At 39.7% G+C, this 16,879-nt stretch overlaps 1 protein-coding gene across 5 annotated transcripts in view; it reads left to right on the forward strand.

The window, feature by feature from the left end:
* Kcnh1 (potassium voltage-gated channel subfamily H member 1) overlaps positions 1 to 16,879 on the forward strand; it is a 328,710-nt gene that overhangs the window by 214,298 nt on the left and 97,533 nt on the right. For all 5 annotated transcript variants that reach the window (XM_074048392.1, XM_074048393.1, XM_074048395.1 and 2 more), the window contains one exon: positions 16,058 to 16,257. In XM_074048392.1, coding sequence (XP_073904493.1) covers positions 16,058 to 16,257 — 200 coding nt within the window. The remainder of the gene's footprint in view (positions 1 to 16,057; positions 16,258 to 16,879) is intronic.

Raw genomic sequence — 16,879 nt, forward strand, 5'->3', positions numbered from 1 at the left:
AGTGTTTTTGCTAGTTGAGATAAGGATAGCTGTATAGGGAGATTCCTAGTATTGCTTCCATGTACAAATGTGTTACAACCCAAGTTGATTCATCTCTACCTGATCCCCTTCCCATATTGACCTCTGTCGCTTTAAGGTTTCCATATTAGTTCCTCTACAGTGGGGACATCAAACACTTTCATATTTTGGGTTTCCTACCTATCCCCATACTTCCTGTATGTGCTCTCCCCTTGTCATGTGACCCAAGTCCAACAACATTGCTGTATTTGCTCTAGATCTAAAGTCCGCATATAAGGGAGAACATACGATTTTTGGCCTTCTGAACCTGGCTAACTTCACTCAGAATGATGTTCTCCAGTTCCATCCATTTACTTGTGAATGATAAGACTTCATTCTTCTTCGTGGCTGCGTAAAATTCCATTGTGTATAGATACCACATTTTCTTAATCCATTAGTCAGTAGTGGGGCATCTTGGCTGTTTCCATAACTTGGCTATTGTGAATAGTGTTGCAATAAACATGGGTGTGCAGGTGCCTCTGGAGTAACCTGAGTCGCATTCCTTTGGTTATATCCCCAGGAGTGGGATTGCTGGATCATATGGCAGATCTATGTTTAGATTTTTAAGAAGCCTCTAAACTTTTTCCAGAGTGGTTGCACTAGCTTGCTTTCCCACCAGCAGTGTACAAGGGTTCCTTTTTCCCCACACCTGTTGTTGATGGTGTTGCTGATGATGGCTATTCTAACAGGGCTGAGGTGGAATCTTAGTGTGGTTTTAATTTGCATTTCCTTTATTGCTAGAGATGGTGAGCATTTTTTCATGTGTTTTTTGGCCATTTGAATTTCTTCTTTTGAGAAAGTTCTGTTTAGTTCACTTGCCCATTTCTTTATTGGTTCATTGATTTTGGGAGAGTTTAGTTTTTAAGTTCCCTGTATGTTCAGAGGAATTTTGTATTGACCTATATCTCATGCTCAAGCTCTCTAATTTAAAACTTCAGTCCTCCTTTTCCTTTCCTTTCTGCCCTAGAATTGAATCTTCTTGGTTCCTGGTGCCATATGCCATGGGTCTCAAGATGCTGAGCTCTTTCTGAGTGTGTTTGCATGCATTTCGTTCAGCTCTGCACTGGTGCCCCACCCCCTGCCTCCAGCTGACTCTTAGGGCTCCCTCTTCATGGCCTTTGTGTGTGGCTGGTGAGGCTCATGAATTCCAGATGTCATTGTGCAAACCACCAAGGTGACTGAGGCCAACTTGAGTGTGCAGGTGAGCTACAGTGAGGCCCAGAATGCTCCAGTGACTCACCTAAAGTCTCACATTTCCTAGGTCCCTTGTCATTACTTATGAATATGTCATTGTTCATATTATTTGAAAATTGGGGATGATGTGATTTTATATATATGCTCCATATTAGTTTCTATTGATGTTATAACAAGTTAACATGAACTTACTGGCTGAAAACAACACAAATTTATTTCTTGGAGGTCAAAAGACTAAAATCAAGGCCTCACCATGGCTTTGTTCCTACTGGAGGTATCAGGGCTTTTTCAGTGTCTGGAGGGCATCTGCATTCCTTGGCTCATGGCACCTTCCTTGTATCACTCCAACTTCTTGCTTCAGCCATCATAGCTCCTACTTCTTCCTTTGACTTTCTTGCCTCTCCCTTGTAAACATATTCATGATTACAAAGTATCCACTTGATTAATACACAATAATCTTCCCATCATAAGATCCCTTAATCCTTTTGTCTCGTTTCCCCCTAAACTCAACATATCAGTAACTTTTTAATGAGTTAGTCTTAATCTTCATTTTTTTTTTTCTATGCTCTCAGGATAACCTTGATTGTGCTGTAGCCCCAATGACAGGGCAGGAAGTCTGTCCAAGATGTCACAGCAGTCACAGCATGGTTGCTTGAAGCCCTTTCCCACCCCCTGATGTTTAGCCAGCTCTCCCTAGCCATCTTTTTTCCTGAAGAATAATGACCTAACTTGAAGGTCTAAAATTACCTTTTTCTCTCCACACTGTTCTTTAATCATTCTTCTTCCAAGTAAGAAAAAGAGAAAAAGAAAGAGACTATGATATTTTCTAAGAATGCAGTATGTGATTATTTCCTCTCAGTTTGAAAAACCTTTCTCTATCAACTTAGGTACTAATTTTTTCAATTAACTCTGCTCCCTCTTTTGTTATTTTTTTTTTAAAGTCATCAGTACCCAATTAGCATTAAGCACTTCTGTGACTAAGCCTATTGAGTTCTAATCTGTTACGAGGACATTACGCTCTTTACCTTAAACATTTTTAAAATAATTAAACAAAGCCAGACTTTTTTTTTTCTTCCAAAATCAGGAATCCAGTGGTGGCTTATAGACTGTGAGGCTGACAGATGGGATGAGGTGGCCATGTGCAAACGGAATGATCTGGAAGATTTCAGGAAGAAGAGTTCATTTTGAGCTGGATCTTGAATACTAATAACAGTAAAATATAGCAAGAATATGACATGCATTGACTTTATCTATATCACACTTAATCTCCAGAAAAATTCTACAGTAAGGTAGATGGTATTAACCTCTTTTTCTTTATTCTTTTTTGTTACCCCTTTTTCTACAGTTGAGAAAGTATAGCTGAGAGAGGCTGAGTGTGTGGCGTAAAGCCACACAGCAAGTATGTCAGAGTAGGGATAGTGACACTGTGTGTCTCCAAAGCTCTGACTATTGCGATGTGTCAGATTTGGTGGAAGGGAAACAGCAGACTCATAGTGTGAGTCATGGCAAGAGAATTACTTCCTCCCTGATCAGATCTTTGCGGGAGACGAATAGGTGTGCTTAAAAGTCCTCGAAGTCGGTTATGGGCATTACTATTAGGCTGGAACTTGTCTGTCTGCAAGAAGATGAAAAAGACTAAGTTTGTCATCATGAATAGACCTGGTATATCATCCACTTCAATTTTTCTCTCTAATTCCATAGGTATAATTTATATTCAGAGTCATATTAGGGCTCACGTTAGATCCTAAAGAGTGCTGCCTCTTTTCTAATTCCCTCACTTGACAGGTTTCAAGGAAAATCAGTGGTGTAAATCCATGGTTCTATATGCTGCTTTTTTTGTCTGTCAAGGGACATACTGCAATGTCTGGAGACATTTTTTGACTCACAGCTGGAACATATTACTGGCCTGTAGTGGGTAATGGCCAGAGATACTATTAAACATCCTATGATGAACAGAACAGCTCCCCACAACAAAGAATCATCTGACTCCAAATATCAATGGTGATGAAGCTGAGAAACCCTAGTGTAAAGGCCCAGGGCATGGATTTTGTATCTGGGCATCCTGAGTTGAATCCAGCTCTATGATTACTAACTGTGTGACCCTGGCCATGTTACTTAACCTCTCTGTACCTCATCTGCAGATGAGGCTAATGATACCCCTGCCTCTCAGGGGAGATAAGAGATTGTGATGAATCATTATCTCTGAGACATTAGAACAGTATCTGGTGCGCATTTGGCACCATGTTTAGAGAGCATTTGGTACAGCAGTTGAGTAGCCAGTTTACTCAGGTGTAAATCCTCCATCTGTTTCTTACTAAGTATTTGACTTTTGGGAAGTCACTTAAACATTCTTGACTCAGATTCTTTATTAGTAACATGAAGATAACAGAATCTACCATTAAGGTGCATCTGCAATGTGGTCAGAACAATGACTCACACATGATAAGGGCCAGACAGCATCAATAGTTATTGTTGCTGTTATATTTATTCATTTATCCTCTAGACAACTATTTGGGCCTCCTATGCCCAAATGTGACATCATTTGCCTTACATTTTATTTGAATTTGTTATTCAACAGCAAGGTCAGAATCAGGACCACTTACCCTTACAAGAATAGCTTTGTGTGCTGTCACAGGTTTACAGATCCCTCCTATTTGGTGTCTGTGGTAGAAGGTGGAGGAATTTATCATTTTGGGTAATTATTACTTTGAGGGCAATGTGGAGAGAGGCATCATGACCTACCGTGTCACTTAGCAACTAAATGACTTCAGCTCTGCCTTTGAAAATCTATGAGACTGATGGTTGTTGGGTGACAAAAATCAGCACATCCTAAAAGGACTGAAATCAGAGCTGTCAATTGACAAAGTGAGTTTAATTTCCTCCTATGATTACCATTCAAGGAGACATTTCTTTAAAAGCTACTCTCTGTCCAATTATGGTGATGTTCCAATTTAGTTGGTCATAGTGATAGTAATGTCTTCTAAAAAGTTTTTACTCTTCTTTTTGTGTTGAGATGTAGAAGAAAAAATTTGAGTTTTGTGAGAACATCTAACTTAGAGAGCAGACATAATTACTGTTGGAAAGTGAGCACAAAGTTACCATGCATGTTTAAGCAGCATTAAAACTATGTGTTATTTTAAATGGCTTCAGTTAATTAGATTCTCTCTGATGACTCATTGGAGCAATCAAAACCTTGAGCTCACATCATGAAAGGAAGCAGGACCTGGGTTTGCAAACCTGCAGGCCAGTCTGCCTTTCACCATGTGCACTGTAACTATGTGGTCACTTCCCTGCAATCAAACTCAGCAAGCACAAAACAAGTAAAAGTAGCGAATTATTCGAAGACTTTTTTCAACCTGTGTCTGACCTTCTTGACTCATTTGCAGAAGTAATTGCCTGTGGAAATTGGTATGCTTTTATCTGTGGTGCTATTAAAATGCTGGTCGAACTGAGGTGGTGCAGACAGCATTGTTAATGGTTATGTGGAGCGGGAGCTGTTGTTTTATTCGACAGATGAGAAGTAGCTGAAAATAACCTTCTGTCTCCCCTGTAAGAATTGTGCTTGTTAAGTGACATTCACCAACACAGCCAAGTTTGAGCGTGGTATAGGAATTTGTGCTATTTTTAGCAAGATATTAAATGAAAATTTTTGAGGCTTTTCTCATTATAAAATAGGAGAATGTAGGTATGTTTCATATTCTCTATTTTAGGGAATACTTTCAGAGCCCAGGGCAGTTGTTGATCAAGTTGGGGGGAAATGAGAGGATAGTATTAGCAGGAAATTCAGAACTGAGTGCAGTCATTTCCAGCCAAATGCATGGAGATGGTGCTAACCTGTAGGATTTTGCTCTCCCTTCCTGGCTTCATGGCATTTTTTTGTCCAAGTGAGTAGGACTATTCATTTTTCAAGCCTTTCTCTGCATGACCCAGTGTCTCTTTTTCTCCCCTCTGCCATTCTCCCAGCTTGGGGTGGGGCATTATGCTTAAAAGTTGTCGGGGGAGGGAGCAGTGAAGATCAGAATGACATAAAACAGTGCTTCTTAAACTTTAATGTGCCTCAAAGTCACCTGGACAATTTGAAAACACACATGCACACACACACACACACACATATTTCTGAGCCTTACCCCCAGAGATTCTGATCCAGTAGGCCTGGAGTAGATAGGAAAATTTGAATTTGTACCAAAGTCCCAGGTGATGTAATGCTGTTAGTCTAACACTACCCTTTGAGAAGCTCTTGGATAATTGAGCATGAGTGAATGAACCACTGAGTCAGTCTCTTCAACCATTTATCAGCGACATTTATTGATTCTCTACTGAACACAGAGGAAGATGCCTGTGAAATGACTCCACCACAACCTCTATATACCCGAAAGTCTTCTATGTCAGGAAAAGCACAGACCACCATACCACAGTGGGGTACACCCAATTACAGCCAAGAGCAGAGAGGACCAAGGTCCAGGGATGATTGATGAAAATCCAGGCTCACTGTAGATCAATTCCATTCCAGCAAGGTGGAATGTTAATTCACTGAATCTTCTAAGCAACCATGAGAGATGAGAATTACCTTTCTCCTTTCTCAAATGATGGAATTGTGGTTCTTACAAGGAGTCTTTTCTCTTCAGAACCCAGAATATTTTCTCTATACCACATTTCTTCCCAGCACAGTATGTGACATAACTGGGTATTCAGTTAATGTTTGTTGAATTAAGACATCTGATGATTAAGTTAGCGAGGAAACATTTCTAGGACGCAGCTGGAGAAAATCATTTATCTCTAGACTGTAATGATCCTCATGTTATATTATTATTATTTACTGAGCATTTATTACATCCCACACACTGTGATAAACACTTTATATACATTGTCCCACTCATTAAAAGATAAAACCATGAGGTAATTATGAACTCTGTTAACTATGAAGAAATTTAGAGAGGATGAATGATTATTCTGAGGTTGGTAGTGGAGCCAGGATTCCCAATGGTAGCTTTTTATTTTCAGATCACAGAGTCTATACTCTCCTAAGAATCCTCCCACACTGGATTGATCTGCTAATGTGGCAGTGAGTAGTTACTTAATTTTCTTCCCTTTGTCACTGCCCATTTCTGTCCAGGCAGTGAGATTCGTAGCTATGGATAGCATAGAAAGTAGGAATTTCCAAGTTAGTGGCCAGTTACCATGCCAAAATAAACATTATTCCCACACCTGCTTCATCATTATCACATCAGAATAAGCAAAAGCAATGACAACAGCAAAGACCAAAAATATAACGTTAACAAAATTAGATGTGTTGCTGCCATGTGGTCCAAATGAAATAGAATAAGAACTAAGTCTGGTTCCCTGGCCTTACTCTCTCCCATTCCCCCTCACTCATGTTTATACTTACCCTTTAGCCCTGCCTCATCTACAAAGAGCTTCATTTAATGTCACTAGTCAGTATTTTAGCTGATTCATCAAAGTTCTTAGCATTGGTGGATTTTAGAGATTCCTTTGAAGGCTTGTGTGCATGACGAGCTTGGCTTAACATGTCTCTCATCCAGACCCCAATATTGTTCTAGAATGATAAATTTCAGGTGTACCTATACAATTAAGACAACAGTTTCCATTCAGGCTAGTGTTCCAGGATACTGTCTTAATGAAATGCTCTCTGATATGTGTCTAATGTTTTGACAGTTTACTCCAGGACAATTAGTAGAAAGAGACAATAACATTGAGGGCCTGTTTGGAAATACCCAGAACACCAAACTGGTCCATAGAGACTCTGGGTTTTGCAACACTACAATGAAATACCTGGCATATGCTACTCATGAAGGAAAAAGGTTTATTTAGCTCACAGTTTTGGAGGTTCCAAGGTGTACTGCCAACCTTGGCTCAGTTCTGGTGAGGGCCCAATGGTGGATGGTAGATGGCAATGACAGGAGCTCGTATCTGGACAAGCATTCCCATCATAAACCCCAAAGAGAAAAGAGCGAGAAAAGGATGGTCCAAATTTGCTCTTTTTACAACAACCATCTCTCAAGAACTACCAAGGGGTCCCTCAAAAAATTCCTTCATCCTTTTTGAGGACATGTTCCAATGACCTAAATATTTCCCACTAGGCCCCACCTCTTAAAGGTGCCACCACCTCCCAATCTTGTAGTCCCTGGGGACTACACCTTCAACACATGGACCTTGGAGAGACATCCAAATTATAGCGCACAGTATGTCATTTCATTTGGCCACTAACTCAGGGAACCAAGCAGGTATTTTTCTCTTTTTATCAGACTGACAGAATCACAGGGAAAAAGAAGTAATTTTCCTCTGTACACATATTTCTAGATATTTGAGCTGGAATTCGAACTCAAAAGTGTATAACTCTAAAGATCCCACCTTTCTCATTGAAAGATAATACTGTGGGTGCAGATGTCACTGGATTTACCGATAGGGAGTTGTGTGCTGCCCTTTACAAAGCAGAATATTCAACTGAGCCCTTGTTCTGACTTTTGAGACCCTATTTTCGGTATCTTGTAATGACTTGGAAGTGAGAGAGCGCCTCTCGATTGCCTTGAGCGCTGAGTGCCAATGGTGATTCTGCCCAACACATCCGCTAGTGCCACTAACCTGACTTAATGAGCAGCTCATCTCAGTCAGAAGGCTGACTAATGGGGAATTAAGGATCATAAGACTAAAAATTTTATTTGAAGGGAAATTCATTATGATCAGAATCTTTTTCTTCTTTGGAAAAATATATAAAGAAATTAAGTCTCTTTAAAACAAGCAGCAGTCAAATATAAACTTAATGGATATTAAGCTTCAGAAACTATCTTTTAAAAGCAGGGATTGGAAAGGCTTCTAGCTCCTTGACTTTTCCTGTTGTTACCTATCAGTCCTCAGGTGGCAGGGTGGCCAACGTGGAGTGAAGTTGAAAGGGAGAGGGAAGGAATGCTGCAGTCTGTTTTTAGGAAACAGGCTTTTAATAACTAAGCAGCTCTTCTCTTTAGAACTGTCTGTCCGTATCCAGAAAAAAATAATTGGCGAATTATCCAACCAGTCTTGACTGAGGAGACAAGTTAAAACCCAGCATTTATGCCCACACAGTTTGAGGATATTTTGAAACAAGAAAAGGTATTGCAATCCAAGATAGAAAGTCATACATATCTAATGTGAAATTCCCTTTTCCAAAATTCATAATACTCCAAAATCTGAAACCTTTTGAGGATCCATGATGCCACATGTGGAAAATACTTCACCATGAAACTTTGTGCACAAAGTCATTTAAAAATTGTATAAAATTACCTTCATCTGTGTGTATAAGGTCTCTATGAAACACAGATGGGTTTAGACCTCAGTCCTGTCCCCAAGGTGTCTCACTGTATACATGCAAATAATCCAATATAAAATCCAAAAATCTGAAACACTTCTGGTCCTAAACATTTCAGATAAGGGATATTGAATCTGTACCATGTTTCTGAAAGTTCCTAGTAGTAACAGTATTGCCTGGGAGTTTATTAGAAATATAAATTGTCAGCCAGGCATGGCTCATGCTGTAATCCCAGCTATGGAGGAAGCAGAGAACAGGAGGATCAAGGTTTGATGCCAGGCAAAAAGTTAGTGAGACTCCATTTCAACCAACAGAGGCAGGTGTGCTGGTTCATGCCTGTAATCCCAGCTATGTGGAGGCTAAATAGTAAGATTGTTTTCCAGACTGGTGAGACCCTATCTAAAAAATAACTAAAACAAATAGAGTTGGGTGTGTGACTCAAGTGGTCAAGTGCTTGTTAGCAAGCATGAGGCTGTCAGTTCTAAACCTCAGCACTGACAAAAAAGAAGAAAAAGATATATAAATTTTGTCTAGGGCCCACTCAAGACCTACTAAATCAGATACTCTGAGAAGGAAGTCCCAAAGCACTGTATTAAAGGACTCCCTGGTACAGAGTGACATTCTGGTCATTCTGTAACCCACAGTAGTAGGGAATGTGTAGGTTAGGGGATATAGTATGTCTCTGGTCAGATCATGGGTTCTGGCCTCATTGCATACAGTTTCTTTCATCTTGTACTTTAGTTTCCTTGTCAGATAAGTAATGACAGTACTTATTGGATGTGATGTCACTATTACCATTTTGCTATCAGCTCTTGATTTTAAGGATTTGAAAGCTATTTTTCACTTTCATATGGCCACCGTGGGTCAAGGCAGCAGTTCAGAAAGCTTTAGTAAACAGTTAAATTGCTGCTGTCAAACCTGGCTGACCAGACAGACACCTAGACATCTGGTTACTCCTGGAAATCCACTAGAGCAGCAGCAAAGAGAAGGGTCTCTCAAGGTATGAATCCACAAGCCCAGACAAAGAGAATGAGAAGAGACACACGGGTAATAATAGAAAGCTGGCAGGCAATGATTGACTTGGTAGACCCAATACAGCTGAACCCTAAGGTGACAGGAAATCTGAAATAGTTTGTTCTATACCAGCACCCTCCAAAGACTCAGACAATATGTTCCTCTAGAAGTGACAGTAAAAGTGGGACTAGGAAAAGGGGGGAGCACTTAAAAATTTCTTTAAGAAGGATTTAGATCCCTACCTATCCTCATTCTGTACATCTGAACCATTATTTCCCCAAAGCCTGGTTTATTCTTGAAGGGTAGTCTCTACATGGGAGACTCAGTCACAGTGGAAGACAGAGATGCTATATGAAAATCAGGATCCAGGGAAAGTATATACACTGAGCATTGAGACCTCCAGCCTTCACTTGATTGCTAAATGTTGCCAGCTTTATCAAACAGGAGATTAAGTCCTTCCTGGGTTCTCAGAGAAACCCCAAAGGACAGTCCTAAAGTCAAAGGCCTTATGAATTCTTCAACATTAATTCAGTCAAATTACCCTATGGTGAATTCCCACTGTTGATAACTTCCACTCATTCCTCACTCACACAGAACTTTTAATCACTTTTCTTGGGCTCCACTGTGAAGCATGAGTGGGCATCTAAGGATTTCCATATAATTTAATATGAAAGGCAGATGCACACACACACACATACACACATACACACACACACAAATGAGGAAACAAAAGCCAAGCAGAGAGAAGAAAAAGCTGAAGAGACCTCTTATAAAGTGCTAGGAAATAGGATAGGAAAAATAGAAAGTTAGACTTAATATCAGACCACAAACTCTAAAGTTGATACAGGAAAGAGTAGGAAATACTCTGGAATTAATAGGTATAGGCAAGAACTTTCTCAATGGAACACTAGCAGCACAGCAACTAAGAGATAGTGTAGATAAATGGGACTTCATAAAACTAAAAAGCTTCTGCTCAACAAAAGAAATGGCCTCTAAACTGAAGAGACCACCCACAGAGTGAGAGAAAATATTTGCCAGCTACACATCAGACAAAGGACTGATAACCAGAATATATAAGGAACTTAAAAAACTAAATTCTCCCAAAATTAATGAACCAATAAAGAAATGGGCAAGTGAACTAAACAGAACTTTCTCAAACAAAGAAATTCAAATGGCCAAAATCATATGAAAAAATGCTCACCATCTCTAGCAATAAAGGAAATGCAAATTAAAACCACACTAAGATTCCACCTCACTCATGTTAGAATAGCCATCATCAAAAACATCACCAACAACAGGTGTTGGCAAGGATGTGGGGAAAAAGGAACCCTCTTACACTGTTGGTGGGAATGTAAACTAGTACAACCACTCTGGAAAAAAATTTGGAGGCTACTTAAAAAGCTAAATGTTGATCTACCATTTGATCCAGCAATACCATTCTTGGGGATGTACCCCAAAGACTGTGACACAGGTTACTCCAGAGGCACCTGCACACCCATGTTTATTGCGGCACTATTCACAATACCCAAGTTATGGAAACAGCCAAGATGCCCCACTACTGACTAATGGATTAAGAAAATGTGGTATCTATTCACAATGGAATTTTATGCAGCCATGAAGAAGAACAAAATGTTACCATTCGCTGGTAAATGGATGGAATTGGAGAACATCATTCTGAGTGAGGTTAGCCTGGCCCAAAAGACCAAAAATTGTATGTTCTCCCTCATATGTGGACATTAGATCAAGGGCAAACACAACAAGGGGATTGGACTTTGATCACATGATAAAAGCGAGAGCACACAAGGGAGGGGTGAGGATAGGTAAGACACCTAAAAAATTAGCTAGCATTTGTTGCCCTTAACGCAGAGAAACTAAAGCAGATACCTTAAAAGCAACTGAGGCCAATAGGAAAAGGGGAACAGGAACTAGAGAAAAGGTTAGATCAAAAAGAATTAACCTAGAAGGTAACACCCACGCACAGGAAATCAATGTGAGTCAATGCCCTGTATAGCTATCCTTATCTCAACCAGCAAAAACCCTTGTTCCTTCCTATTATTGCTTATACTCTCTCTACAACAAAATTAGAGATAAGGGCAAAATAGTTTCTGCCGGGTATTAAGGGGGTAGGGGGGAGAGGGAGGCGTGTGGGGTCCGTGGTAAGGGAGGGGGTGGTGGCAGGGGGGAGATTGTATGCACATATGAATAATAAAAAAAAAGAAAAAAAGAAAATTGGAAATTTTTGAATGAAAAAAAAAGAACAATTTTTAGATTAATCCGTAAGTCCAATATCTGTATAATAAGAGGCCTGAAAAAAGAGAATAAAGAGGTGGAGGGTAAGAAATCACAAAATAAGTAATCCAAGAAAAGTCCCTTGAAAACAAGGGCATAAATTTCAGGTTGAAAGGGCTTGCTGTAGCTCGGCACAGTGGATGAAAGTGAAACCATGGTGAAATGTATGTCATTATGAGTTGTCAGAACATTGTGGAAAAAGGATTTCTAGAGACACAAAACAGATTTAATGTGAAGAATGAGGATATAAATGGTTTATTTTTTTACTTTCCAACAATAGACTAGAGAAATGTTTTCCAAAATTCTGGGAGAATGATAGCCAATCCATAGTTCTACACCTACCCAAGCAATAAAGTTACTGGAGGATGTCTTCTACCAAAAAACCAAAAATAACCCAAGAAAGAGGAAGATACCACCATCACCACTACCAATAATAATAGAATATGGTGTTCCTGAGGACCCTTAACCTTCCAGAATGCTTCAGGCAGGAGCAGCCCTGAGCCAGAAGTGATGATGTAGCATCACTACTTTGACTATCTGACCGGCCCAGCAGTGTCTTGGACTTACTGTCTAGTTCTCAGATTACAAACAACAGAGCTATCCTTACTATGTTATTGATTTGACATAAGTACTTTGTTAAGGTTGAGATTAAATTAGTTTTCTGGAAGCCATTCTATAATCAAACAAACAAAGAGCAACAACAAAAACACTTCTCTTCTTTGCCAGTGATCCCAATTCATTGTGGATCAGAAAACAGCTGGGGCAGGACAGCCTAACAGGCTTGTTGAGTTAGAAACAGATTCCCTGTACCTAGGAGGACTGACTGAGCATGCTCAGTGACATGATTGCATGAGGAGGGAGGAGCTTTGACCTCTGATTGTTTATGAGGTTATTTGTAAGCTTAAATGATATCCTTATACAGGCTTTGAGCTGCTTCTGCTTTTGAATCTGATTCCTGTTCAGCTTATCACCACTCCCGGGAACCTTTCCAGAGCTGGCAGCACTCTTTCCTTGCTTGTTTATAATTCACTTCAGGTGGCTTTGTGTCTTCAGTCTTTCCCTTACCTCTAGATCCATGCACTTCTCTTTTGTTTTTTTCTTTCCATAATCTGTCTGCTAAGCCTAAATAAAATTATTTGAAAGAGATGATTGTGGTGCATCTGTATAGGGATAGGTGCTACCAACTAAAAGGAAGGAGCTACTGAAACATACAATGCTTGTATGGATCTAAGGGCGTTTTACTGAGTGAAAAAGCCAGTACCAAAAGGCCATATAGTATGTGATTCCATTTATGTAGCATTCCTAAAGTGACATTATAATAAAGGAGAAATGCTTTATTTGGGTTCCTGGAGTCAAACTCCTGGGGGAGTGTGACTATAAAGATGTAGCATGAGGAGCTCTGTGGCAATGGAATGGAATACTTCTGTGTTTTGAATGTAGTGCTGGTTTCACTAATCTGCACAGGGGTAAAAGGACACAGAAGTATACAAACACTTTACAGCAATGGCAATCTTTTGATTTTTATACTATGCTTTAGTTATGTATGATGTAACTACTGGGGAAAACTAGGTGAAGGATACCTGGAATCTCTCTGCAACTTCCTGTGAATTTCTAATTATTTCCAAATATTTAAGTAAAAAAATTAAGTAAGGAATATAACATAAGCAAGATAATTATGCCTAATGAAAGAAGTTGTTCAAAAAGGAATACCAAAGAAATTGAATAACATCAAACTAAAAACTTTCATTCTACAAATGGTATTGTAAAGAAAGAAAGCAGCCTATCTGATGTGAAAAAGCATTTGCAGATTAGAGGAGAATTATCAACTTTTAATACAATAATAATAATTATTATATTACTATTATTGTGTAATAATAGTAATAATTAGATATATCTCTCCTAAGGACCCTTAACTTTCCAGAATGTCCAGAAGCAGGCCAAGCCAGGAGCATCCCTGAGTCATAAGTGATGGAGTTTGTATCCAGAGTATATAAAGAATTCTCACAACTCAGTAATAAAAAGGCAAACAACCCAACTGAAAAATGGGCAAACACTTGGATAGAAATTTCTCCAAAGAAGATACACGAGTGTCCACTGAGCACATGAAAAGACGTTCACCATCATCAGCCATTACGGAAAGGAAATTCAAAACCACAAAGAGTTCGCACTCACTAGGATGGTGACGATCAGAAAGACAGCTGATAGTAAGGGTTGATAAGGATGTGGGCACCTTGGACCCTCATCCACTGTAGGAATATAAAAACCATGAAGCCACTTTGTAAAAGCTTCTCAACATGTTAAACGTAGTTACCATATGACACAGAAACTTCACTCCCCGGTACATACTCAAAAGAATAAAAACATGTTCACGTAAACATTTGTGCAGGAATGTTTAAAGTAGCATTATTTATCACAACCCCCAAAGGAGAAAACCCCAAATGTTCATTAACTGATAAGTGAGAAATGAAATGGAGTAGACAAATGACTTGTACCCCATACAATGGAATATTAAATGGAATATTATTCAAAAATAAAGGGAAGTACTGACACATACTACAATGTGGAAAAAGCCAGTCACCGAAGGCTACATATTGTATGATTTTAATTTATATGAGGTGTTCAGAATATGTAAATCTGTAGAAACAGAAAGTAAATTAGCAATTGCCAAGGCTAGGCAATTGGGAGAAGATGAATGCCAGATAATAGGTGTGTTGGGGGGTGGGATGAAAATATTCTAAACGTAGATTCTGGCGATGATTGGAAGTATACTAAAAACCATTGAATTTACACTTTAAGCGGGTGCACTTTATGGTATATGAATTATATAAGTAGATTTAAAAAGGAGTACATACTACATGAATCCATGCACATGAAACTAGAAAATGCAAGCTAATCTATTCTGTCAGAAAAGAGATCAGTGGTTGCCTGGGGGTGGAAGGGTGGAGAGCAGGCAAGGGTAGGATGGAGGGGTTATCAAGGGATATAATCAAGCATTTCGGTGGGGGGTTGATATATTTACCATCTTGATTGTGGTGATGGTCTTATGGATGAATACATTTGTCAATTGATCAAATTATGTACCTTAAACATGTGCAGTTTATTGAATACCAATAACTTATTTGTTTCAAAAAGCCAGAGCGAAAACATGTGAAATTCACTAATTTAACAAACATTTGTTAAGTTCTGGAATAGTGTTAAATCCTCGGGAGCACAATGATGAGGGAAAGATGTGTCCAGGCTTCAAGCAGAAACTCATACTCTTAGTAAACAGGTCAAGAAAGCACATACGTGATTGAGTAGTATAATAGGAACGCTGTAGAAATACGCCTGGTAATTCAGTCACTCTCATGGTGACAGATGGAGGGAGAGGGTGTTGGAGGAAGGTTTTCTGGAAGTGTTGGTTTTTGAGCTCAGCATTTAAAGGCAATTGGAAGTTAAGAGAAAAAACAAAAGGTCTTGTAATGACCTAATGGTCCTCCTTCAAGATCCTACATAGTTGTTACATCTCCCAGGGAGTCTGATTTTATTTTTACCATATCAAAACCATGCATTTTTCCCCATATCACAGTGAAGCAGATTGCTGAATTAACAATAAGTACAATACAAGGATTTAACAATAAGTGCAAAACAAGGTTATCACATCTTTTAATGTCCTCTGCAGACTTGCTATTATTTAATTTCTGTGATTGCAAATTCACAGTCTGTTCTTCCTTTTACATGTTTGTCCTGTGAAGACCAGGACTGAGTATCTCATTTACCACCCTGTCCCTTGCAAGTAGCAGAGTATTTGACAACTAGCAGGGCTTGATAAAGACCATTCGCTTATAGGTTTAGATTTGGACTGGTATGGAGTACAAGGCACACATTTGACTGGTGGCCTCAGACATGGCTCAGGTTTTTTGTGATGAGAAGTAAGTAAAAAGTGAATCAATACAACTTCCTGTACCTCTAACCTCCTGCCACCACTGCTATTTGTGTCTGAGCTCTGGCCCTTGGTCACACCAGCTCTCATCCAACCTGGTATGGCCTTCTCACCCATTTGTCCTAGTGGTTTGATGTAAGGAGACTTTCTTTGGGGTCACTCCCTCAAAGGCTTGAGCTGTGAGGTCCTTCTGAGAAGGTTAGGGCAATCAGCATTAGGAAGGGGTCTGGGACACTGGTTCAGGGATCACTCACTCTTTGTTTCTTCCTCCTGACCTTTAGCACTCCTCTATGCCACCATCTTTGGGAATGTGACGACCATTTTCCAACAGATGTACGCCAACACCAACAGGTATCATGAGATGCTCAACAGTGTTCGGGACTTCCTGAAGCTCTACCAGGTGCCCAAAGGACTGAGTGAGCGAGTCATGGACTATATTGTGTCCACCTGGTCCATGTCCAGAGGCATCGACACAGAGAAGGTAAAGAGTGTGAGAATCTCAAGAAAGCCACTGGTCTTTCAGCTTTCCCTAGAATGACTGAGGCTCTCAAACCTAACTGAGCTAAAAATTCGCCTGGGTAGAGTTGGATTCCCAGGTCATGTGTCCAGAAGTTTTAATTTCTTCCAGATCAGCCCTCCTGAAGGACCAGCAGGTACAGACATTGTTTAAGAAATCAAAGGCAAACTGTGTCTCCTGGAGAAGGGGGGAAACAGAAGTCTAACTGGGATAGAATTCCCTAAATTTGGGTAATGGTAAGAATCAGGGCCATGTCAAGAGGAAGGTGATTAGCCTGGTGCTGCCGGCTCATGCCTGTAATCCTAGCTATTTGGGAGGCTGAGATCTGGAGGATTATGGCTGGAAGCCAACCCAGGCAAATAGTTCTCAAGACCCCTGTCTCTAAAATATCCAGAGCAAAATGAACTAAGGTGTGGCTCAAGTGGTAGCTTTGTAAGCACAAACCTCTGTATTCAAATCTCAGTCCCACCAAAAAAAAAAAAAAAGAGGTCGGTTTGGTGATTAGTATTACTGATTTTTCCTTTTGCCCTAGGTTTTAAGATAATACAACATTGTCAGTGATCTTGACATTATTCAAACTGTTGAT

This window comes from Castor canadensis, chromosome 11 (assembly GCF_047511655.1).
Source record: "Castor canadensis chromosome 11, mCasCan1.hap1v2, whole genome shotgun sequence".
Lineage (NCBI taxonomy): Eukaryota > Metazoa > Chordata > Mammalia > Rodentia > Castoridae > Castor > Castor canadensis.